This window comes from Phaethon aethereus (genome assembly GCF_964289735.1).
Source record: "Phaethon aethereus genome assembly, chromosome: 3".
Lineage (NCBI taxonomy): Eukaryota > Metazoa > Chordata > Aves > Phaethontiformes > Phaethontidae > Phaethon > Phaethon aethereus.
The window spans coordinates 98,736,904-98,763,896 of record NC_138576.1 but is presented as its reverse complement, the minus strand read 5'-3'; the positions used below and the strand labels follow the sequence as shown (position 1 = coordinate 98,763,896).

The following is a 26,993-nucleotide window of genomic DNA, read 5'->3' as shown; positions in this document are numbered from 1 at the left end:
CTCTTGCCTGAAATGATTTAGGCTAGGGAATTCTGTGTTTCTTATAAGCCTAGTAAATCTACTGAGGTATATTTCTATTTTGATAGCAGTTTTTTCATAGATGCAAAATATTAAACATGGTCCTTCTTGGTCTTACAACAACCCTAGAATGGTGCTTTAAAATGATTTCAATATATTTTGTATGGCTTATATGCCGAGCTCATCATGACAAAATCAATTTTCTTATTTTTATGATTTCTTTCCAAAACATGTCAAGGGCTTTACTGTAAAATGTGAAGCTTATATTCTTGTCTAGTGGAGCTGTTAAAAGGAGAAAGACTGCACTGAAATAACAAATCGATGTGCTATCTTCTTATGCCAACATTTGCATGTATTTTGAGGCATGATATTAAAGTTCTGTGAGACAGGCTTTGTGGGTTTTTTAGCATATAAAGATCTACATTTCTTTAGGAAGAGATATTTTATAAGGAGACATTCAGAGACTTTTTTTTAATGTTGCTTGAAGTTTTTCCGGCTCTCTCCCTCCCCTCATCCCTGCCACCCTGAGGTCAGAGTGATACTGGTGCGACACTTGCCTACCTCCTCCTCTCAGGGGACAGCGTGTGTGTTAGAGATACACTCTTTTCTGACTCTGGTAGCCTTCAGCCCACCCCCAGGGTCACCATGTTGCTTGCTTGAGGTTCAGAGCTGTGGCTGAGCACCTTTCAGTCCAGAAGGGCCAGGCTGGCAAAGACCTTCTCTTACAGAGTTTATTTGGGCAGACAAGCTTGAAGGAGCGCTCCTGTGAGCGGTCCAGCGGAGATGGGCAAGAACAGCAGGAGCAAACGTGCAGGTATGGGCTGGGATGGAGAGAGCTGTTTCATCTGGCGTGTGTGTGTCTAGAACAAGGAGTTTATCTGTGTCTGAGGCTAGGCAGGGATGGGAAGGGATCGGATGGTCTCTGCCTAATGTGGTTTGCTTCCATGTGTAGGCTGAAATGGAAAAGAAAATAAACATCAAAGGACTGGAATGCCAAAGGCTGTTACATGCAAAGAGCCTCTGCTGTAAATTGATAAGTAACTTGGGTTCCCTTTATATTGCTGTGCAGATTGAAGCCCACAGCACTGCGCAAGATCAGTCTCAAATCACAGGGTTTCCCCTCTTGGCAACCACCCGGCTAATGAAGAGAAGAAGAGGAGCAACTAACTCATATTCCTTTGAGTGCAACTAACTCATAGTGATATTCCTGTAAAGCCTGCTTTGTGACAGAAGGATGCTTTAGTAGATCCTAAGTGCCTGTTCAGCCTCATAGCAGTGTGTGGACCTCTCTAAAATGCACAAAGGTGCCTTACAGTGATATAGTCTCCTCGGATTGACTTGCAAGGAAAAGAGGATTTCCCTGAGCTCTGTGAGAATGTAAATAAAACACCAGCCCATCTGCCCACCTCAAGCAGTCAGACCAGCATTACATACGCGTGCTTGCAAGGAACACAGCTCCAGAAAGCCTCTCTGAGAGAGGGCAGTCTTGGCAGAGAAATGTAATACTGAAAGTTGCTTTCAGCGCATACTAATGTGATCGCGAGTGCTAATATAAGAATCTGTTTAGGCTGACTGCAGAATCCCCAAAGCCCATGTAATTTTTTCCAAGTTTGCCAGTCTAGGCATGAGGTCTGCCCTAACTTCAGAGTGCTCCTAAGAACATCACTAGCTGTTCACATGGCCTTTTTCTTGTTGCCTCTGCAGTGCAAAGAAGCTGTCCCATGTTTTGGATGGCTGGGGATGCATGGCTGGTAGTTTTCCCTGTGTTAAAGAACTCTTGTCTGGCTTGAATTCCTGGGAGTTTCAGTGAAATTTCTCCCAGGTGGAGGGAGGGATGGGGGGAGAGGAGTGAGCGGGCAGGGCAGGGGGAGGAATCCTGTGCGGTGAAACAGGCTGAAGACGGATCTGTTAAGTAAACTGTTAAATATAATAAATTCTCCATGCAAAGCAGAATGGCTTTTACCGTACCATTAAAGCCGTAATTGCTACATAACTGCACTGTCATCTCTTGGAATATTAGATCAGGAATGTCTTTGAAAATATGTAGGAATTTAAGAAATGCATCTAGGAAGAACACATTTGCATTTTCCAAGGGAGCCGTGGGAGGCGCCTGCGCTGCAGGGCTGTTTTGAAGTTCTCCTGCTTAAAATGAATGACATTAGTTAGCGGTGAGATAATGGGACTGATATTTCCCATCACAGTTTTAGGCTTCGAGTTGCACTTGCGGCCTCTCTCTAGCCATGACACTCTCGGAGGCTGGGAGCGCTGCCTCGGGTTAGGTAAAAGCTGCGGGCCGTGTCCTGCCCCACGCTGCACAGGTGTCTTTGGGAAGGAGCGTGGGGCAGAAATGTGCCTCCCCTCGCGCCTGGCGGAAGGCTGGCTCCCAGCTCGGCGTGCAGAGGAGTGCTGGCCGGGGGACCACGCTGCTGTGCCTGCCGGCACCCTGGCCCCCGGGTGATGGTCTGCTGGTGAGGTGGTATGGTTTGGCAATCCTCGCTTCCACACGCTCCAGCTGGAAAAGCACGCCATGCTTCTCAGAGAGACCATGTAATGCATGTGCCCCGTGATAGGTTTTTTGCCCTTCTGTCCCTTCCCATGCCCAGAGCCATCCCAGCTTCTCCCAGTACCTGTTCCTAAGCTCTGCTGCTCCCTGAGGGCGGCTACGGTGAGAGAAGGCATGATTTTAACTCTGGGATCTTGTGGTCTACAAGGTCAGCCTGTAAGGGTAGATTGAAGAGTAATGCTAATCAGTGCAAGTGTCACAAGCAGCTCTCCAAAGAAAGAGCTTATCAACCTTAAAATCACATTAAACTTACGTATATTACAATATTTCTTTCCCAAAGCTTTACAAAGCCAGCCCTGAAATCCCATTTTGTAGCTTCTTATTTTGTTACCACCCTCTTGATACCCCTCTGAGAGATTGGCTCACCAGTATAATCCCGCTTGCTGTACTGGAGAACATGGTCTCCGCCCATGCATTCTTCCTGGGAGTAGCTTTTGATGTGATGTTTTGTCCCAGAGATGTGGGCGCCAAATACTTTATTCTTGCGTAAATGTTACAGCGCATACTAAAGGTTAATATAGTCAAAGCACTGAGCTCTCTGCTCCCCAAGGTTAAATGAAAAACCACACTCCCTCTAAACCAGTAGAACAATATTGATGTCACTTGAAATGTGTGTGCTATGTGAATGGTACCAAGCTACTCTATAATGCTGTATTAAGATTTTGCATGTGAGCCGTATTTTGTAATTGTATGGTGGCAGTATGCTTATAAAACGGGTTACTAATAAGTATTTGTAGGAAATATTTGATGGTAGAGGTCTGCTTTCCAAATGAGCAAAATATGGTTGCTTCCTTGATGAATGCTAAGCAGACCTTTAAAAAATTACTGTCTGTCTCTTAATTCGCTTGTTTGAGCTGCAGCCCTTGGGTAATTCAGTGTTTTTTTTCAGTAAATTAACCTTTTATAAAACACGTTTCTCCAGTTGGTCGTGCCAGAGTTCAGTGGAGTTGTTATTACATAAAACTGATGCAGTGAGTGGAGAATCAGACCTGCTGCTTTAATGAGTCAAAGAAATTTCCCAAAGAAGTATAAAATGTATTAATGTTCTTGTTTGTTTGGTCCATAGGATCACAGCGAGCCTCTTCCCTTGCTGCATCAAGACTGGAACAGGCCATGTCTGAAATAACTATGCAGAGCAGCGCAATGAAGCAAGGACCTATGCAGCTGTGGACAGCTCTTGAACAAATTTGGCTACAAGCTGGTAAGTCCTGGGCCACCTGGAGTTCTTTTTCTCGCAAGTGGTGAATGAGATGACATAAGCATTAATGGAGTAGTCAAAATCAGTAGTTGAGACCACCTTATTCCAGCAGAAAATCTGCCTGCCTATCCTACCCAGTTTCTGAAATACCACTCAATGTAACAAAAAAAACCCAAACAAACCTGGAGTAGTGCAATTTTTAGCTCACCTTGATTTTTCCATAACACACAGAGGACTTCAGTCATCACTAAAATATGCTTTTAAAAGAAGAGGGTAGGTAGTTCTTCATTAACAAATGGTAGTTGATAGGGACATTCTCCTTTTCCTGTGTGGTTCCCTGTAATAAGACAGGGCAAACCATGTATTAAATGTTCTTTAGACTGGGAACTTTCCAGTCTTTGCTGAGGTTTAAGTGAAAATTATTAAAAGAGCAAGTCTTTCCCTCATTTTTATCCTTAACTGTTTGAATCTCCCAAGGACTTGTAAGGTTGCATGTCAGTGTGAGAAACTCACGCAGAGGTGCTACAGCAGAGCGCTTAAAGGGAAAAGAGTACAGTGAGAAGGAACTCTACTCAGAGGCGATCTCCAAACGCATGAAAGGGTTTTATGTAGGGCACCTGGTGAGGAACAGAGTTGCACAGCACAGTCTACCATTTGCATTCCAGCATTTCAGGACTGATAGAGTTCTGACCCTGCAATTTTGCTCTTAAGAGACACAGCTTTTCTTCCACAACCGGGCCCACAGTTGTGCACCTGAAATTACATTTGAGTGCTCTGATTTGCTTCTTGGATGTCTATGCTACCATTTGCAACAACAAAAAAAAAAAAGCAGAGCCCACTGGAACCTTGCTGATAATTTGCTATTCTGTATGCAAGAGAACCTTTCAAATTCTCATTTAGCTAATCTGTACAATTGGCAATTCTCACATAAAACCTGGCAGTCTCACCCTACTTCTCAGCAAAGGTTTTTATAGCTGTTTTTGTGGGCCATTTCCTACCAGTTAGACTTCAGTTCTGGTACAAAATACGTGACGTTCTTTTTGTCACAATTTGACTAAATATTAAAGAACAAAAGAAGTTACTTTATGGAATGCACCGTCTTTTAAGTTAATCATACATGTTCACGTAATGGCTTGCGTGTATGTAAATTTTGATGATGTGCTGTGGGCTTCAAAATCACTAGCAAGATTTTGCTTTATTCAGTTTATGCTCCTGATTTGAGGCTGCAGAGGAAGCTGGTGGGGAGCAAAAAAAAGAGTTTATTGTGATGAGAAGTCAAGTGTCTGTTGTCCATCATCCTGCAGATAGCTCTAGGCAGTTTACATTTTTGCTGCTGTGTGAAAAGACAAAAGCAATAAAGACCTAGTGCTTGCTGTGACCTAGCTGTGATTTGCTACAGTTACTTTTCAGTGTAACTCAAGTGCCTTTCTCAAAGGCATTAATTAATTCTTTTAGATAGAATTTATTTTTATAAGCTGTAACTTTTCTGTCCTATTCTATAATTTTTTTAAATCTTTGTTTTGTTTAGTGCTTACATTTAACTGGACTTGAATCAGGATTGATACTCTGAAAATACATACTGTGACTGCTTTGTAGTTTTGTTACTGAAGTCAGTTATTGACATAATGAGCTCTTGGTGAGGTACGTTTTCTTGCAGTAGTGTGGAAGTGCTCCATTCTGGTATCCTGAGGGATGAGGAGAGATGCAGGTATTTTGGGGTAGTCTTTACTCTCTGCAGAGAAGGGCACAGCTCCTGAATAATTAGAGGCCTTCTTTGAAGTGGATTGGATTTTACACTGGGCTTAGTGAGTGGAATAGTCCAAAAGGGTATCACCGACCCTCTGTACTAGAATCTTTCCCATCTGGAAGGAGGGGAAAGGAGGAACAGGTATATTTGTAAAAAGTTAATAACTTCCAAAAAAGGAGGTACTTCATAAACAACAAATTAAACAGATATGGATGGTTAAAAAGAGTTGAGGTAGTCACATGCTTTTGCGTTTACAGCTCACCCTCAAATTAACAGCTGTGGAAAGCAACAGGCGATTAGTGTAAAATTCCGACGCCTGCATCCAGAGTCCCTTCATATTCATGATAGAGCCGCACCAGTATGATGTAGATTTCTATCAGGTTTAGCTCACACTTGTCCTTTTTCAGTCAATGACTCATGTTGTGACTCTAGGCAAGTTGCCTAACTTTTTCATACCTCAGTGTCCTATTTCTAAAGGGAAAAAATGTTAATCTGCCTTCGGGAAATGACTCGTGTATTGTTGTTTTTGTTGTTGTTAACAGTTTAACTTTTTTTGCATGAATCATAAATCTTTAGATAAAATTATTAAAATTTCCAAACCTCACACTACAGTAAATTTATAACAAAGCATCTGTCCTTTTCAGACACTAATGGGACACAGCTGGCCATGTCTCTGTGTGGGTGTGGATTTAGAGCGCCAGGCTGCAATCGTGTCTGGGGTTCCATTAGAGCCATTACCGTTCCCGTGCCCCTTCATAGCCCAAGGCATGAAAACTAATGCTACCAACCAGCTGATCCAGTTAGACCTTTCTGCACTCAGATTGGAAAGAAGCATACAAAACCAGCTATACCACAGCTGCGTGAGGCTGTTCTTACAGCAGCCAGGCCACAAAGCCAGGACATAGGCTTGCAAGGGCAGGGTTAGTGGGTGGTAGCTATCAGATGCTGCTTATGTAGGGGCATCGTTACTGTATCCTCCTCCACCTGCAGCTGCAATAAGGAGTGTCTGCCTTGTGCAGAAGCATCCTCAGTCCCCCGGGGCTGGAGAGCCCTTGTTGCGCTCCTAATGGGTCTCACAATTAGTGCATGAGAACATGTGCATTCTTTTAATGGTAGCTGAAGGCGAGTGAGGCTGTGGACCCTATGCAAATAGTTAACTTTTCTGGGTTTATGACCAGCAATGTTATGTAGGGAAGATAATAAAGCAGCAGCTTTGGAAGCACAGCTGCTAAGTCCAAATGTGATGCACTATAATGGATGCTGCACCTTGGCTTTCCCTGCAGTAGTGCCTAGTGAACTTTGGCAAGCTCATTTTTTGTAGCTTACTGTAGTCAGCCAAAGAGCTACTTGATGGATCTGTGGTCTCTAGAAAGAGTCCTCTTCTTCTCTTTCACACATCCAAATAAAACTGTGAATTCTCACTGTTAATCTTATGTCCAGCCATCTCTTGTAGGACCAGCTGGGAGTAGAGTCATCTGCAGCAGGGAACTTAGCACATTTCTTCAGTGGACTTCCATATCTTCCTGTTTTCCCTGCAGGTAGTCACAATTAGCTTTGGAAGAGTAAAAAGCTGTCCCCAAAGCCTAGAGATGTTGTCCACTCCCTGAGGCAGGCGTGCTTAGAGGAATACTAATTGGCTTACTCTGTTTTCCAAGTGTTCTGCAGCAAAGACTGTGATTAACACAGCTTGTCTGGTCCCTTTTAACAATAACCTTCCAGTCCTCTTGAAATGTAATGGCTTCTTAAAAGGAGAGAGTTGTCTCATTAGTCTTTAACATTAATAAGCCTAAACATTCTTCTTGGCCCCAAGTCTGAGAAACAGGTCATTTCAAGAAGTACTCGGGCAGGGTGCTGCATTGCACATGCTGCTGTGGTGCAGCTCCAGGAGAGGTGGTCTTTATGCGATCTGTATGCCCGATTTTCGTCTTTGTTCTACTTTTTATAACTGAGAGCTTGAATTCAACTTCAAGAGGAGAGAGGGAACTTCCACAGCTTGGGTAAAACTCTTTCTACCTCTTGTTGCAGGAAGAGCTGCAAGGGGAATCCTAGAGGTTACTGGTGATAATACTGCTTGTGTTACCAAGAGAAATGTCTGACCTAACAGCTATTTCTACCCCTTATTTCCTTTTTAAAATCATGCCAGTATTCCTTTCTGTTTAGAAAATACAATCATGCTGTTTGGCTACGGAAAATGTACTTGAAATGGTTCAAATTTATGACCAAAATTTACCTTCATTTGACATTTTTGTAAGATCACTTTTGACCCAAAGAGCAAAGCATATCAGTGCTGAAAAGAAATAGTTTTAATAGTTTTAAGCTCTTTGGGTAACTGGAGTGATTTCTTATCTGAAATATGTGTGATTATATTTCCAGGCAGTAATAACCATCTGCTTTATTTATATGGAGCATTTTAGAATGCTACAAGCCAGTTTTAACAAGAGTTCTAATATTCCAGCTCCTGTTGCTATATTATTTTAAGCTTTACTTTTAACTACAGTGTCCACTTTGTTTGTCTTTACTAGTACTTTATATCTGACAATTTAGCTTCTTGTCTAACTCAATACTTTACCAAATATGGCCACTCACAGCAAAGTAGGTCTGGTAATTTGATCTAAGATTGGCTAAATGCCTGCTAAGCACAGTCTCACTTACACCAGGTACACCTAAGGCTAATTTAAAAGAGCATTTAAAGAAAAATGACTAGGATAAGTATTCCATGTACTCACAGTGGTGCTGGAGTGGGCTACCAGCTGTCTCAGTAACATGCTAGAAGTTTACTCTAGGAAAAAAATATTATAATGAACGTGCCACGAACAAGAAATGTAAAGAGAGCCAGTGTAGCAGAGAACAGTGAGCTAATGGAAAAACATCTGCTCCCCTGAGTTATGTACAGCAGGAACTTTTTTTTTTCCCCTTCGCAAAACGCTTGTGATTTATTTATTTTATTCCGTATGGACCAATTCCTGGGAAAAAGCTGCGTTAGAGGAGATGGGCTTTGTTCCACGAGAACGTGTCATGGGGGTCAGTGGGCTGGAATCTTCAACCCCAGCTGGCCCGCGGCCGCACAGCCGCACAGCCGGCATCCCAGCAGCAGCCAAGGGCACAGCCGGGCCCTTCCCTGCTGCCCCTCAGCTCACCCAGCACAGCTTGTGCACGGGTATTTAAATGTTCTTCCTTCACAAAGCTTTTAGCGACCCTAAGCCCCCTCAAGTTATTAGCCCTGATATTAAAGGTGTTTATCAGGTTTGGGGAGACATCTTTACTGACATTGCCAGAATAGCTGGGATCAGATACCGTCCCATGATGCAGCACTGGTTGTTGAAGCAATTCTAATATTTTTCTCTTTTTTGTTTTTAAAAAGAAAGTGCTTTCAAATTTTAGAAATTCAAATTTAGAACTTCCCCATTCGCTGCTTTTGAGTTCTTGAGCTCCATAAGCACTGCTGATTTCGGTGGCTCTTTACAGCAACACAAAGCAATATGAAAAGCTGGAGCCTGAGGAGGGGGAGCAGGAGAGTGTCCTTTATTGCACAGCTATTACTGAGGAGACTAAAGGTGTACTGCAAAGATGTCTGCCCTGCAGTGTTTACTTACTAGGAGGGATTAGGAACACTTCACACTGGAGATAGAAATGGTAAAGTGAGCTGGTTTGGTCCCCTTTGAAATGTTACTAGCGAAGTTAAGAAGACAGCAGTGGTCGTTAAGCCTCCCCGTTTAGCAAGCTCTGACCTAGACTTTTCTGGTGCAGGCTAAGGATGACCAAATTCCACATTTCTCTTCATGTGAATGTCCTCAGGGGGATACTAGGTTTTGATCTACGCTCTCTGGCTTGGTTTATTTTACTTTCTATGAACAATGAATTTAAAAAGTCAAAAAGAATCTTGGCATTATATTGGTACTGGGCATTTTGGATTGCCTCCCCCATTCCTGAGGCTTCTGGATATTTTTCATTGCTGGAGCAGGACATGAAACTTTGTGGACTGATAATCCATCGGCATGGGCAGTCTTCAAAGAGCACATGCCATTTCTCGAAATCTGGGACATGCAAACATGCACTTGTGTGTTGAACACTCACTTGTGAAGGAAACAGGCAGCAGCTAGCAATGCTCTTTGTTAAGCGGTCTGTAGATCCTTTGCCAAGAGATGGAGGGAAATGTGTTGTGTTGCCAGTGGTACCCAGAGAGCGACAAGGGTAGCAAATACTAGCATTTCCTCAGCTGCTCAGTAAGTTTTGGGCAAGTGATAGAGCATACACGGTCATGAAGAAGGAAGCAGGACATTTATTCGTACCAGAGACAGAAAATAGGAACTTATACTTGACTGGGCTAGAATATGAAGACTTAGAAGTCCTTTCTTTGACTATAGCCAGTAATACGTGTTTTGAGAGAGGATACAAGAAAACCCAAAGGTGCCCTTCCAACAGAAGCATTTTTATGTCGCACTTATCAGTGATGGCCTTATTGCCTAAAAGATGGTGGCTTGCTTCTCCCAGCTGGGAAAGAGCTGTTTCCTCACCAGTGAGCTGGACCCCACTTCACATAAAGGAACCAGCTATCTTGTAGTATTTCAAGTAATGTTTTGACTGTGCCATTTAGTAGAGAAGGTAGTCTGTGGTAGTTCTGTGTCGATTCCAGAACCTTTCACTCTAATACTGCATTTGTAAATAAAGAAGCTTAGTGGCCATTTCAGTCCCTGTGAGACCCAAAGCGGGTCCCTGGACTCCAGTTAACTACCAGTTTGCACGCGAAGACAGCCTTTGAGAGTGTAAATCTGTTGCCTCATTCCAAAGAGCAAGTGGCAGAGCTCAGGTGGATGGGAACACGTGGCAGTTTCTGTTCTTCATTTCTGTATTAAAGGTTTGCATCAAATGAGATTACTGCAGTCAGGATAGGGCTTGAGGAATCTTCCATCCAATCTGCCTGCAAATTGTTAAGCTATTGCGTGCATGGTGGTGTCATAATATGGAACAATGACTAAACGTCACATACCAGAAAGGAAAGGCAACAGGGGAACCTTTTGTCACTGTAATAGCTCTGTATTCACGGCCGAAGGCAGAGCTGTCTCAGAGGAGTGGGTCTTTCCAGCTGGCTAAGGGCAGCTGCAGAAACAAGCATTAATAGCTCCTGAAGGCAGATGATGTGGAACAGAAGTCACACATCCTCAGAGGTGTTCTCACCTTCTTAAAGTGTGGAGGGCTGCTCCCCATAGTACTAGCCTGCTGGGCATCTGGCTGCATTGTGCTGGCCGTGTCACTATGCAATAACGTTTTTGGGGTGGATGAGAGTAGACAAGTGCTTTAGATCCGGCGGGCACACACAACCGAGTGATGTGGAGCAGTCTACTTGTGGGAGTTCAGTTCTGCGTCTTGGATAACACCAAACGTGATTTGCAAGGAATGAAATTTTAACTCTTGGGTTGTTCACACTGCAGGAATACATTTCAAATCCATTTGATTTTTTTTGGCTGGAATTACAGTTGTTGCTGTTTCTGTGGTGACAAGCACAATCACTTTTGACACTGCTTTGAAACACTTAAGGAAGAGAGAATAGAGTCAGTGTTCAAGGTGATGGCAAGCAACTCTCTTCCTCAGAGTAGCACTGTGATGCAGACGTGACTAGAATACACTTGTTACTCCTCTGATGGACTCCCTAACAGAGCTTTGTCAAAGAATTTATTTTGGAGACAAAAAAAGGAGCCTGACTGTAGGAGACCTGGCTTTGTCAGTGTTCTGGGAAGTGCACTCTGTCTGTGCGTTTGCTACTGGTCTTTGGAGAGCAAGTAGATTATATGCTCCTGGCAATTCTCACTTGATTAAGGATCTGTACTTCACTGTAGATGAGCTTAAATGCTAGCAGAAACAGCTGGAAGAACTAGGAGCTTGTATTAGGAGCTAATGATAATCTGAGTGGAGACGCGCCCAGCATTAAGACTCGTGTATCAGTGGAACTCTAGTTGCAGGTCAAGACAAAGTAGGCCATAGCCGCAAGAGGAGATGACAGTTGTTTGGAAGAACAGCAGAGCAGGCTGGACAGTACTGCAGGAGAACACAGATGGGAAACATAAGGTGGATATGAGAAAGAAATGAATCATGCTAGGCTGGACCTTGGAGTCAGCTGGATAGCTGCTTGTGGTCTCAGTGGGTGCAGGCTCAAGCTTCAGTTAGTGAATGAAAGGAGACAGTGCACGATTCGTCCTGTGTTTGCCCATCCATGCAGTGTGCTGTCTCACCCCAAACCTATAGGTAAAAATGCTGAAATATTTCCTAATTATCATTCACACTCAAGAGTTTCTAGCATTACTCCAAAGAGGATAATACAGCAGGTGGTACATCCAGGATGATCATCTCGTTCTGCTCAGTAGCATTCAGAGAGCCTGTGGTGGTACTTACTTCAAAAGACAATGTAAATTTGTTTAAGTTTTTATGAAGATGATGTTAAGTGAGAGAGAGAGCAAGGAAGCTTGCAAACATGGCCTTTAGATCCAAAGCTGCAAAGAATGTCAGTGCCAATAACAATGTAGTCCCACAACTGGAGGTTCATAAATGGTTTTGCTGAAGCACTGAACCTTTCACAGGATAAGAATTACGGATCTTCTGCACCTGTGTCAGCCTGAGGAGATACCCTCTGCTTTAGAGTGGAACTGGGTGCCACATCTCTATAACAGAACTTCCTCATGAGGGCTCCTAATTTGGTTAAATATTTATTTACAGCATGATCAAGTGATATAAGGAGATAAGCTGAATAATCCAGTGGACAGGAAGCTGCTAACCCAGGTAATGCAAAGGCAGGTGTTCCAGTACTTTCAGTACTATTGGGGAGGCAGTAGTATTACCGTGATAAATTTAAGGAGTCCTTGTTTTTTGGGTTTGATTTCTGCGTCTAGCTGTGTTTTTATTCAATGTTGCATAAGCATATCTTGTTAATCTGTAAATAGAGTGAGTATGTAATAGAAGTGAAAAATGAGTTTACAGAAAACACATTTTAATGCAGGCCTAAACGATTTCCCTTAATGTCTATTTTTAGCTGGGTGGGTGCATTCCTTTCCTTTTGTAAACCAAAGGCACCTCTCTCATACTTTTTTATGCAAATTAGGCCTCCTGCACCATTAAATCATTTTTTATTGACTATTGAGCCTGCAAAGAAATGGACTGAACTTTAACATGCTACGTTACGATACCATAAAATACAATTTGTAGATCTTATTTAGATTCTGTGTTGTTGCTGTACTTCCTCTAAATAATTGTTATTACTGAAGAAGATTTATAGGCACCGTTGAAAGAAAGAATAAGTACTCTCCATTTTGCATGCATTGAAACACCGGCTGTGCGTGATTCCACATCTAAACCCCCTTGCTCCTGATTCTTTTCTGAAATGAAACAAGTCACATTATGCTGTTAGTTGCTAATAGAGCTTTTAATATGGCAGTATCCAGAACTGCTGACTTTAATCAGTGCCAGCATTTCACCCCTTCTCTTGTGCTGCTACATTTGTGCTAACTTTGCAAATGAAGTGTCTGTCTTCAGGCTGCAAATCGTCACTTTGCACATCCCCATCCTCATTATTGCCACATGCATGGCGTCGTCTGCTATGCAGCACTTGGCAGGAAAATGCCCTGTTCCTTGGGAAGTGCAAGTAAAATACTGTCCTCCCACAAACTTTTGAATAAGGCTGTGCACATACTCAGCTTGACAAGGTACACGGTCTTGCTTTCAGTTATTATAGATAGCTTCAGCCTCTCGGAGCCAAGGGAGGGGATGCATGCCGAGATTTTATAATGATTAACCAGAGAGAAATGTGTATGAGTAACTCTTAAAGAGTATAGTTCTTACCAAGGGGAACTAATGTTTTTTTCATGTTGACAGCTTTGGAGAATGACATTTATCTGTAGCACAACCTAGGGATGGCTAAGAAGTATTTGAGCATTTTCTCAACAATGTCTCACCGTTCTTCTAGAAGGACCACTTCAGAAGTGGAAGGGTGGTCAGCCATGCTGTCATTTCAGTACACGATCGTTTTCAGTGTGCCAACAGAAGTGCTCTTTGTGGTCCCAGTCTCGTGTCAGATAGGCCAAGAAGGAGCCTTTCCATGGCCAGACAGGACTGCCTTTGAGATGGTCCCCTGCTTACCTCTGCCCAGCAAGCTCCATGTCAGCATGCCAAGTCTCTACAGTCATCTGAGTCTCCCAGCATTCTGAAACTGGCAGAGTTTCAAAGCTATTTAAGAGGCATTTTCAGGCTAATTTCCCCCCTCACAGAGACTTCCTGAAAATCTTCACTACCTTTAAAAGTCAGGGCATTTAAGGTTGTGTATAATTTCAGAATAATTTATTTAAACCTGGAGCTCAACTTAGCCATTTCAAATTGACTCTTGAACTATCAATACTTACTACATTACCATGTCAGTTTAAAAAAAAAGGAGACTTTGAGCTTTTGCAGTGATAACATGTAGAACACAAACAGGTTATGGACCAAAGGGCAATGGCTGCTCTTCGGAGAGAGAGATTTATTTTATATACCTATGTGCATATGTACATACGTGCATACATACCTACATGCATCCATCCATCCATCTAAAAACAGTTTCCCTTTTCAGTTATGTGTGGCAGTGAAAATTGAGTATCACTTCTGAAGCCTTTTGCAAAGATTTAATGCATAATAAATCTAGAATCAGAATGGACTATTTCAGTCAGAAGGGACCTACAATGATCATCTAGTCCAACAATGATCTAGTCCAAATACTGAGACATATTTAATTAAAGTTTAACTATGAGATATGTTATGAAATTTATGTGTAACATGAGAAATTACTTGATTAACAAATTGACAGTCAAACACATTAGTATGCCTGTTGAATTTTTTTTTCCTAAGAAAACCACTAAGGTAGTTGCTGATAGTTGAAGAAAGTGAGTGACTGAGCAGTCTCTTCCAAGAGCTCTCTTTTGGTTTTCTTTAGAGTATGTATGAGGACATGAATGTGTGAATACACGATATAAATAAGTCTCTGTGATAAAAGCCTTTTGATTTTAACAGTCTCTGAAAAGTTAAGAGATAGCTATCTCATAAACTAGACAAATAAGCAGAGAGAAACACTTCTAATAATCTTTTAAAATGTGGAAATACTCTTTTAAAAAAGTTAGCTACTGTCCAGCTCCGTCAGATGTATCTTCTTACTCTGACATGTTTAAAGTTCTCAGTAGACAGTGATGGCTTATTCTGTTCTTTTTTTTTCCCAGATTATTTGGAAATACATATGATGGCTCCAAGTGGCTACCAGCCCTGCTTCCTTACAGCTCAGTTCACCACCGTTTACATTCCTGACTGAGGAGTCCTTACCACCGTCCTCTGTCAGGACAACACCTACAGATGTCCATGGACATCTGTATAGAGCCCTTAGCATTAAAGAAAGATCCATTCAGTGGATCCGCTTGTGATAGTAAGCACTAACTATAGTAGTAAGCACTAACTATAGTAGTAAGCACTGTGTAGGATCATGGCCTCATGTTTTAATATGCTTAAGGGAGATGATATGTAATTAATGTGAAGAAAGGTCACTGACTTATTTCAACTAATGGTAGGGTGTTTTTTGGTTTGTGTTCTTTCTTTTTTCTTTTTTTTTAGCTGAACTCTTCATGGAACAACAGCATCTCAAAGAAGCAGGCTTTTGTATCCAGGAGGCAGCTAGTCTTTTCCCCACTTCTCATGCTGTACTGTACATGCGTGGGAGGCTTGCAGAGATGAAAGGCAATTTGGAGGAGGCTAGGCAATTGTATGATGAAGCGCTCACAGTGAATCCAGATGGAGTGGAAATTATGCACAGCCTGGTGAGTTTGCAGGGGCTCAGCTCCATTATAGTATTTATGTTCCTGATTAACTGTAATAAGAGGGGAGAGGGCTCATGCTTGCTCTGGGTGCCATTGTCATCCTAATCGTGAGAGCAAGTGACTGTTCCAAGAATAAATTGGGTAGGTTGAACCTCTATTTTAAGACTGGATTGAATGTTTTTAACTAATTAGGACTTGTGTCAAAAGTAAATATCTTAATTGACAAAGTATGATAGTTTTGGAAGTCAATTCACTGCTTTGTCTTTGCTGCTTTTCCTGCTAACTGTTATGCATTCTAAATAAACAGTACACTGATGTTGGAAAGATCTGAACTAAATAACTATAGAATATAGATACATATGGGGTTTGTAAACCTTGGGCTGGAGCCTTGTGTCTACTCAAATCAAGATAAAATATGAGTTTATGATAAAATTAATCTGCTATTGTCTTAAGCTGCATCTTAGCTCCAACTTTGTGTAGGGGCAGTGACTCCACATTTGTGTGGTTTTTTTGGCAACACTCCTAACCAGCAAGTATTTTTTCTGTTGCACCATCCCTCAAACAAACTTATTTACAGACACAGGGCCTAGAGGTTAATAATAATAATAGTAGTAGTAGTAGTAGCATAGGAAGCTTTGTGGAAGACCAAAACCCACTTCTGTTACAAAATCAAAACAGTTAATCATCTTTCATCAATGATGTGTCTTGTTAACTGTAGTCCTTTACTAGGTCTCTCTGGGATTTTACAAGTCTTTCTTGACTAATTTAATTTTTACAGGAATCCTATATCCATGTGACCACCTTGTGTCTTTGCTAGCAGATTTGTATTTCCTGGCATAAATTTGGTCTTGATGAGGTTTGCAGGCAACTCCAAAAGTGAAGGGGTATCAGTGCACAAGAGGACAAACGTGAAGTGAAGTTATAATTGAGAAAAAATAGTAGAACCTACAGGCAAGGGATGAGATATTTGGTAATAACGAATGTTCAGTGCAAAACTAGCAAATGAATAGCTGGTGCATATGTCAGGAGAAAGTTACAAAACAGCTGTGCACATATCGGCCTTATAGGGGGCAATAATATTAATTTGTTGCTGTGATTCAGCCTTTGCAAAATCAGTTGGTAAAAACCTGGCAAGACAGAATGATGTTCTTTGCTCAGTTAGTGCCATGATTTCAGACAAGTCACTGGTATCAGAGCAGCCATCAAGTTAGATGCCAACATGATACTAATAGCTTTCATTTTTGTCTTATTTTATGGGCAGAACCACGTACTGTGTCTTTCCATTTCAGTTGCTTGCAATTTTCTGAAACTGTAATAATTTGGAATAAAAATTTCTGAGATGCACACCTGCTCTGTGACCCAGCTTACTTCAGAAAATGTCACACAACATGGCTTAACTGTTTCTGGAAATGAAGCTAAAGAAGAAACCTTAAAGGCTTCTGTGACACCTTCTTTACTGTGCTTTAGCGTCTTCAGGTTTTGTCAGGAATGGGTAGTCTTTGTAACATATTAATGTGCTTTTTACCATCCCTAAGAAAATTCTTCCTAGGATATCCAAGTTATAAACTTTAAAAAACACATTTTATACATGCTTAGTAGATATGTATTTCTTAAACCTCTGATGAGTCTGTGAATGCTCATTCCCTTCAAACCCTGGTAAACTCCATCATCTCTCAGTCAAGGGATGGAAGTAAAGTTTAGCAGAGGTGAAAAAGACAGTGAGATGAGTTTGGGGGCAGAGACTCAGTCCATGAGCAAGCAGGGAAGATAAACTCAATAACAAAGTAAGAGAAATACGGATAGTTAGAAAATAAGATAAGATAGGTAACACTGGCTAAGACTGGATAGATCAAAAGAATGACTGGGTTAAGGAACCGGGCCAAGACACATGGTTGAGGGCTGGGCATGTTGGAAAGGATGAATTAAAGAGGTTGGTCTTATGACAGAGACAAAGGAGCCTGAACCTGTAAGAGTACCTCTACCCCATAGCTTTCAGTCTCCTTAAAATTCTGAATCTTCCCATCCTGGTGTCAGCAGATACCAGTGAAAATCACTTCCTTAAGCACGTGCCTCATCTCCTTTAGCTTGGCCATGCTGGCAGCCTGTGGTTTACACCTGTTAGCTAAGATAGCAAAGGTCTGGTCTACCCCCTGCTGATACGAATCATGGCAGTAGTTATAGGATGCCACATAATGGCATTCCTTTGTATGCTTTTCCAAAAGCTAGGAAATTGCGTATAACAAATTAGAAGCATCTGATGAGCGCTATAGAAAAGCCTGTAAAGAAATTAATCATTCTGCCTTCAGAACAGAACTGGAATAATGTGCAGTAAACAAGGTTTTTAGGGCTATGCATCAAATAAAAAGGGCAAAAATAAAATACTGAATGGCTGCTAGCTAAGTGATTTTGTCCTGTGTACTGAATGAGATGGTGTGCCCATAGAGAACTTAAGACTGGGTTTATGCAATTGAGGATATAATGTAACAAGCGGTAAATTGCAGATCTCCTCAAGGCAGAAGACGTGTGGATGCCTTTCTGAAATGTATGTATTAGCCAAGTACTAGCTGTACTGTTATTAAAATACAAGTTCTTGAGCACAGTATGTTCAGTCCCCTACCAGAGGGAAATCTATGTCTGGGATTATTATGCAGGAGACCAAACTAGATTATCAGCTAGTTCCAAGTGGCTTGAAACTATGCAAGACACATACATAGGCAGCTGAAATTAAATTCACACATGCTGTTTCAGTGCTGGGCTCCCCAAACATTTGAGTACATAGTTTTCCCACTGTAGCAATAGTGTTGTGGATGTGTAATAATTTAGGGAAAGGGGGTCTGGTTATGAGAATTGCTGTTTGACTTAGTGCAGTTGCCAGCCAACTGACCTAGTCCACTTTAAGGGAAAACTCTGCTGTAGACAGTGCCAATTCTCCCTGGTGTATCAGCATCAATTAGCAAAGTACTCATGTCTCTTCCCCTGGGCTCTCAGAACTGGGTTGTCAAAGCTATATTTGGAAAATTCCAACCTGAAGAGCATTGCTGGCTTTAAATGAAGGGCACAGATCTAGCAATGAATGAGTCCATTGGGTGTCAATAAGTTCACTTTTACAGAGGGTACAGTCACCACCGTAATAAACACAAGCTCTTTCCCTGCATAGCTGAAAATGGCGGTGTTTTACTCTGACTGTAGGGTGTTTACAACGGCTGTCAAATCGGTGTGCTTTCCATATGAAGCACGCTGCTGCATGGGAGAGCAGCAGCGTACAGCAGGACTGCAGTGCTGAGGGCATCTGAGGAGCTAGGTAGCGCGCTCCACTTCATCGCGGGGCTGTTGGCACTTGGTGTCCGATACTGTGGTTAGGTAACCACGGGCACATTGAAAATACCAGGCGGTTGTGCCGCTTTTTGCTAGCGCTTGCATTTTGTAAGTGATGCCACAGGATCCTTAAGCTTGTATCAAGAGTCCACCAATGGCCTTTACAAAGTAAATATGACTGGCTAATACCTATCTAAGGAAGCACATTTGTTGAGGAGTTTCGTTTTCATTTGGAAAAAACACATAGAATCCATTTTTGGGGCTATTGGGAGCATATTTATGTACCAAAGTACTCCTGGTGAGGTGTGGAGCTACTCCTTTGGTTGAACTGTTTGCTGTCAGAAGAAATTAGCTTGGCTTGGCCTTTAGAAACTGTACATAGTGTAAGACCACAGCTTTCTTTAGGAAATACAACTTGCTAGGGGTTTTTTCCACATTTTTCCTTGCTCTGTCTCACATGTTTCTGTCACCTCCCTTTACTAGAACACGCCCGTTCTTTTCTTCTTCCCTTTTACGCTCCTGGGGCCTGCTTGCAAAGTTCACAGAGCACTTCTCCCTTCCAGGGGGGCTGGTGGAGTTTCTACTGAGTAAGTATCTTCATTGGTCCAGAAACGAGAGCTTAGTGCATATCGCCTTGTCTTACACTGTGACTCATCAGCCATGCCAGGTGCTAATCTCTTGACAGCACATTTCTAAACCAAATAACTACAGCTTACTTCTTTCAAGATGTACCAGATTTGGTTATATAACACCATGATATACACCGCTTTGGGACGGTGATGAGAAAACTGACATGTGCCCAACCAAGTCAGAAAATACAACATAAGCCAGGACAGATGACGCCTCCTTGTAAAGCGATGCACAAATCCACCTACCTGTATGTCACTAGGGAAAGACATAGAAATTTGCTAGTTCCCAGTCATAGTGCATTCAAGTGCCATTCTCCCTCTTGATTCAGAGAAGAAAATGAATGCCAGCATGTTGGATTTGAGTCCTAAAGCTCCAGATGTAATATTGCAAGATAAACTAAAAATGTACTGAGATATGCAGAAGACTCTTGCCCAGCATGCATCTCACATAGCCCTTTGAGTTAGAACAATTCTCAACATGTTTTAGTTCAGGGAAGAAGAGACAGAATTGTGTATTTAAAAGGGAAGGAAGTGGGCTCCCTCATCTCCATCACTGTGCCAGATTTAATGGAAAAAAAAACAAGAAAATGTGGTCAAAACAGAAAAAAAAGTTGCTTGACTCGTACTTGAGACTTATTGATTGCAGTGGAAGATTGTAATGATTCCTCACTTCTCCTGAAGGCTGGGGCAAGGATGATAAGGTTACCAGAATGCCACGTAGCTGTCTGCACTGCCTCATCCCTATGCTTCATAGCATAACAGTGAAATATATATTGAGTTTTGTTTGGTGAGTTTTTGTGGAGGTTAAAATGGAAAGCAGTCTTCACAATGTGTTTCTGTGTTCTGTTCTGACCACATAAATGGGTGGAAAACATAATCTAGTGACAATGTATTTGATTTGTTCCATCATCAAGTCAAATAGAATATACAGGTAACACTGGTTGTGCTAATCATGAGAGTTCTGTTTTTTCTTAGAGAGACTCTCACCTGCACCACAGAACGTAAGATCAGCAGCCACGCAGAAGGGCTTTACAGTATATAGTACCCTCCAACTGAAGTTGGAAAAACAAGCGTCCCACTCACCTGAGTTTGTTACCTAAGCTGGGCTGTTTTGTGACCCTTGTTTTCTGAGATTAGTGTAGATTTTGGCCTTTCCCCAGTAAGGCCTGGTTATTTTTTGGAGAAGTTCCTATGGTAAATGCAGTTTGGGAGGTATCAACCACATAGCAGAATCATGGAATGATTGCGGTTGGAAGGAATCTTGGGAGATTGTGTAGCCCAACCCTCTGTTCAAGCAGGTTCAGCTAGAACAGGGTACCCAGCACTGTGTCTAGCTGGGGTTTGAATATCTCCAAGGATGGAGACTCCACAACTTCTCTGGGCAACCTGTTGCGGTGTTTGATCACCCTTACAGTAAATAAAGCTTTTTCTCGTGTTTAAATGGAATTTCTTATATTTCAGTTTGTGCCCATTCAGTCACTGGATACCCCTGAGAAGAGTCTGGCTCCATCTTCTCTACAACTTACAATCAGATATTTAACCATATTGATAAGGTCCTGCCTGAGACTTCTCTTCTACAGGCTGAACAGTCCCAGCTCTCTTCGCTTCTCATTGTATGACAGATGCTCCAGTCCTTTAATGATCTCGGTAGTCCTTTGCTGGACTCTCTCCAGTATGTCTGTGTCCTCCTTGTACTGGGGAGCCCAAAACTGGACACAGTACTCCAGGTGTGGCCTCACCAGTGCTGAGTAGAGGGGAAGGATCGCCCCCCTCGACCTTCTGGCAACACTCCTCCTAATGCAGCCCAAGATACCATTCACTGCTTTTGCTGCAAGGGCACATTGCTGGCTCATGGCCAGCTTGCTGTCCACCAGGTTCTTTTCTGGAAAGCTGCTTTCCATCCAGTCATGCCCCCAAAGTGAATCTGCAGCAAATACCAGGAATTTTTTCTGCAACTAGATACTAAACGTAACATTGGCACAACCGTACTGGGTCAGACAGAGGTTCAACTAGTCCTTCTCTTCAACAGCAGCATAAGAACGAACCTAGGAAAGAATGAGAGCGTGGCAGGCATATATGCTACTTCTAAGGTTCTGACTTAGCTCAGGGACATCCTGAAGTAGACATAGATTCTACTTGCTTAGTAATTCACAGTGGATTTCTCCTTCCTGAACTTGTCTTGAGCCTGCATTAGCTTTCAGCATTCATGGTGCCCTTCAGCAAGGAGACCTGCAGGTCTGCTTTCTGCTGTAGAAAGAGCTGCCAAATTTTGTTACGTTCTAGATGCAGCTCTTCATAGGCACACTGATGCACTTTGTTTTTAATTTGGAAGAAAACACACCACTGATTCTTATTCATCCCCCCTCCCATTACTGATCTTATAGATATTTATCACCAAACCAGTCCCACTGCCTTCATTATTGCCGTTGTGTGTCTCTGAATTTCTTACAGTTCTTTTTAAGATGAGAAGGCTAAAGCAAATAACGCACTTACAAAAAATTAACCGAGCTTCAAAGGCAGTGTTGTAGACTCAGTGTTAAAAAACTTCACTGTCCCTTGGGTCTTCTACTCATATAATTATTACCTATATACAATTTCATACAAATATAGCGTTCTATTTGAAATGTTTTGTATTAACCTGATATTGTTATCACAGCTCTGTTTCCATCTCCTTGTGCCTGTAGGGGCTAGATTTTTTTCTGAATGGTCAGCATCTCTAATGAATGCATGGTGATTTATAATAGCAGAGAGCAGTGTAACGGTGTTGTCGCAGGTCCTTGCAGAGATGTCAGTGTCCCGGTCTGTGAATACAACCCAGCCAGCAAGCATGCAGTTCTAGTCTTTGATACATATTTTTCATTCTGCTTGCCAGAGACATCCTTTTAGCTGATGGAACCCAAATTTCTCTCTGCTGGTAAAGCTGAAGAGCTTGACTGAGAACAGGTTTTTGTATAGATTATGTTCCTTTTGCCTAAGATAAGTACATTACTTTTGATTAGATTTGAGCATTTAAAAACTATATGAGGTTTTGTTTAAGTCTAGCTCTTAATTGTTCAGTTGGATGCAAGGGCTGAATGAAAAGAAACAGCCTTTACAGAAAATCTTGGCCTGTTTAATTTGGCCTTCATTGTGTACTTAGGATGCAATTTCATGTTCATTTTAGGAGAAAAGTCAACCTATTGTCTCCAGACTCGCATTTGGTAGCATCAGGATAATTTGAAGACTACAGTTTCCACTGATTAGAACATGGAAATGAATTATTTCTGTTCATTTATTTCATTTTACCTCACAGTATGGTGCATGCATCCTTGTTTTCAAAGGCATCCATTCACATAATAAAAACATGGCTTGATTGCTTAATATTTTCAAGGATGACATGCGTTACTTCCTTGGGGATTTGTTTCATGCTGCCATGGTGTAATCATATAAATCATGGGGCAGATTCTCAGCATGGGTAAATTATTATAGCTCCATCATACCAAGGTCTGTATGTCTTATAAGGTAGCTAGGACCCTAATTAAAAGCATTTTTACCTTGAAAGCTGAAGTTAGAATGCTTTCTGTGCTTAAATGTGGGAACAAAGGAGCATAGTTTTCACATTAAGAGTTATTTATCATCTAAGGAGCTGCTTCATGTCCATAGTTTATCCAATTTGTTTGCTGTTTTGTAGATAAGTATGCTGTGGTCTGTTTCCATTTTCTAGTGACATTTCTTGCTCGGTTTTTCATATTTGTGTACAGAGACTTGAACATCACAATTAAAATTTATCCCTCTGTAGTTAAGACAACTGTGCCTTTGTCCTAAGTGTAATTAGGTGGGTAATTGTATCTAGAGACACAATGTGTGACCTGTTTTTATCTTTTCTGGAGGTATTTCTTCCTAGCTGCATTTGATGCTCCCGTTGCTCTTGTTTTGGCAAAGATGATAAGCGGAGTTAGGGACTGGGTAATTTTGATTAGGCGGACCGTTGTACTACTATCACTACTGTGATATTTTTCATTATCACAGCTACTACTTAAACAAATACTTACAGGCAATCTTTGAGAAATTGCTGGCCTAAGAACTTGAATTTCAGTAGGTCATGACAGCAAAATGAGTTTCTAACTGTTCTTTGACATACAAAATGATTGAAGCTTTACTAGTAACACTTTTTAAAGTTTTTTTTTCTTAAATGCATATATACATTGAGTTCATTACTTTAAATATTTTTGGATAGTATCAGATGTGTTTTTTATGTTTCTTATCCAGAATTTCTGTATGTAATAAAGGGTTATTTTAAGGTTTTGATGTATGTATTGACTGTAGTTTTTAATTACATTGTGTCTGCGTGATCCTGGGTCGGTGTGGCTTCCGAGTTACAATATAGTAAAACGCATAGAAATAGAAAAATAAAAACCAACATCGCAGATTAAAGTACTCAAGATATTTATGGATACACACGGCATACGAAGGATGTGTATGCCATGTCCTCCAAACCTAGGAAGCCACAAGCCACGTTATTAGGAGTTTTGGGGGGGGATGCTGACGCAGAGGCGATTCAGAAAGGGCGAGGTGGAGCACCCAAAGCAAACGTACGAGAGCTGAGCGAGCTCCTGGTTCCTCTTCCCGAGCTGAGCACTCGTTCCGTGGGTTTTATCAAAACGCTTCAGGCTAGGGCTCCGCTACTGTTGTGCGACAGGGTGGGTCCTTCCTCTGCCCGAGCGCGAAGCGCTGCAGCCCGGCCATTTCCCGCTGAAGGCGATTCGCTGGGGAGGGCTGGGGAGGAGCAGGAGCAGCCCTGGCTCTCGCCGGCCCCGGCGCAGCCGGCGCCGCTGCGCTTCCAGCTGCGATCGTGTGTCACGCTCTACTCTAAACCTCTGTAAAACAGGGATGAAGCTACTAATCTACTTCATCTGGGGTTTGTGGAGCTTAATTACTATCTGCGCATACTTTCAGATGACGGGCGCTCTGTAAGCGCAAAATCTTACTTATTTGAATTATACGTTTTGATCCCAGTGTGCTTTATTCATTTCAGCTTTTGGACCACAAATTATTTTGGGCAAAGTACTGCGACTGTTCAGCACAAATGATGTGCTTTACAGCTCTGAGTACCCTTGTGTCCCTAAATGTAAGTAGTGATGAAAACATTGAGGTGGGAGTGGGATTTAGCAAGCAGATCTGCCAAGTATTTCTCCCTCTCGCAAGGATTTGTTTTCATTAGAGGACTCTGCCTTGCCTGTATGTTGTGCCGTGCCCTCCATTGTATTGATAAATTGTTACAGCGGTGCTGTGAAGGACAGAGTAAACAGAAGCAAATGTGAATCTGACTGCTTTCTAGCACAGCCCTCTTCTCTTCCTGGGGACAAGATATGACAACGCCTGCAAAAAATAGCTTTTTGCAGGGGGGAGGGTGCTTCCTTTCTCTGACAGTGAATGTACCCTTCTGCTCTGCAAATAGAGTGCAAGCAGAACATCTTTGAACCAGTACAGTTTCCCCTGGTGAAAAGGGGGTTGGATTTTTGAGAGAGATGACAGACCTGAAGGTAGAAAAAGCATTCAAGTAGACAATCGTTACAAGCCTTTCTAAAAATGGAGCAACCTTGAACAAAATGCCTTTTTTTATTTTTTCTTTCTTAATTAAGTAAGTAATAGTGACAGTCAACAGGAGATTCTAGCAACCCAAAGGAAGACCAGTGACGTCTTCTGTGATGCAGCTTGGAGAGCTACAGACTCTGGGACTCTTTTAGGTCTACCTAATATGGAGTGTACAAGAAAACACTGGAAGGGTGAATTTGCTAAGTCCTAGTCTCTGGCAGGATATTTTTGGACTACTCTGATAGTACAAAACATTTAAACAGTTTAGCCCACCCCATAAATTTTCCCTTGATGTGCAAAAATCCCTATATACTGTTAACATTTTTTCCTCACAATTTTTATTCTGCTCAATACACTGCCATTTCTCCAGTACACTTGGAAAGCAGGCAAATGGTGATATACAGGTGTATAAGAGAAAAGGGGAGGGGAAAGAACTGGGAGGGACATAGAAGAGACAGCAAATGCGTAGAGTGCTGCTCACTTTAAAATACCAAGATAAATCATTGACCAGAGACAGTTAAAGTCACTTCTCTTGCATTAGCTGTTCGACAGGTTGTTTCTTCCTTTTCCGTCCCCCTCTGCCTTGTAGATTTCTGCAGGAGATGAACCCAACCTTGATTTGCCCCCGAAGGCTCTTACAAAGCTATTTATTTGCTATTTTATCCAACCCAACCTTGATTTGCCCCCGAAGGCTCTTTCAAAGCTATTTATTTGCTATTTTATCCAAGAAAGGTAAAATTCACTACAAAGAACCTGAAAGTGCACTTAGGTCAGAACCTTGTTCCAGTGGTGTTGAAGGAGTGTCTGAGAAGAACAGAACAAACAATCCAGGACCAAGAAAGAGAGAGGAACTCCTCAGCTCTTTTGAAAATTTGACTCCTGAGGCAGGAACTTAATAGAGGTTTCCTGTTTGTTCTTTGTGACATCTAAACTTGTGCATTTTTAAGGTGTTGAAAACACTCTGCTTGCTCCTTTCCTCTCGTGATTCTATAAAGCTCCAGTCTATCAGTGAGCTGCTGTTTAATATTGCTAATGTGACTTTTGCCTATCTTTTTGCGGAAGTGCTCAAGAGAGTGAAGCCCCAGCTGGAAAGAGAGGTGGGGAAAAAGCCCAAACCACCTATGATGGTCAGGGATGGGCAAGAGAGAGCTTGACTTGTCAGGGTAGCAAAACAAAGCCTAGGAAGGGATACATTTGCTCTTTGCAGGTACGTGTGGAAACCAATAGCGAATGCTGTGGAGAGAGAAAAGCTGCATCAACTAAAGGTCTATCTGCTATAAATGGGTGCTGGAGACTGAAGAGGGCTCCCAGCCATCGGTGGAGAGAGGTTCTGGAGCAGCCTTCCAGGATGAGATGTGGGAAGAACGATCTGAGCCCTCTGATACTGGAGCCTGATCAATTTACAACGGAGGGAGGGGCAGCCCTAAAGGTTCCTGTAAGTGGGGCTTAACCAAACCCAAAACAGTGCTTGCCCATTCAGGCGCACAGACTGCCCTGCCCAGACCACCAGTGACTGAATTCATACTATCCTCACATGTGACATGAAACCCAGAGTGTCCAGCTAAGAATGTCTTGCAGGCCCACCTGCTGTCCTGCCTTCCTATTTCCTTTTTCTTTTGAAGAACTTCTATTCCCAGAAACATTTCATAATTATTTTGAGTTTTATTATTTTTTTAAATTAGAGGTGGAGTTTGAATGTTAGTAGGGCTTCCCTGGAATACAGCCCTGACCTCCATTTTTTATATGTATTTTTAATGAGTTGTCAAGTGGCTTGTGTGTATCATGGAGGAATGATGGCTGTAGCTGGACTCAGGAAAGTTGCACTGAAATCCTCTTAAAAGTAAGCAGCATTGTGGCAGCTCAGCTCTATTGACAATAACGTCAAGTCAGTTTTAATAGTGTAGTTCCTTATTGAATGAATCCACCCTGTAGGAAACAGTATGACCTTCCTGTGTATGTGCAAGACAAAAAAATCAATGTTAATCCCTTGAGAGGAAAAATATAAGATTAGTGGAACAGTTGAGTGATTCTAATGAGAATCAGATGGCAAGAATGTTAATTTGAAGAGAGATACTCGTATAAACTGTCTGAAGGTATAACACAATAGTTTCCATATATCACCAAATGCCAT

General features: G+C 42.0%; 1 protein-coding gene across 4 annotated transcripts in view; it reads left to right on the top strand.

Annotated features, from left to right (window-relative positions):
• The window catches only part of TTC7A (tetratricopeptide repeat domain 7A), a gene marked incomplete at both ends in the record, with an annotated part of 182,100 nt that overhangs the window by 133,626 nt on the left and 21,481 nt on the right, over positions 1–26,993 (top strand). For all 4 annotated transcript variants that reach the window (XM_081997950.1, XM_081997951.1, XM_081997949.1 and 1 more), the window contains 2 exons: positions 3,648–3,782; positions 15,142–15,344. In XM_081997950.1, coding sequence (XP_081854076.1) covers positions 3,648–3,782; positions 15,142–15,344 — 338 coding nt within the window. The remainder of the gene's footprint in view (positions 1–3,647; positions 3,783–15,141; positions 15,345–26,993) is intronic.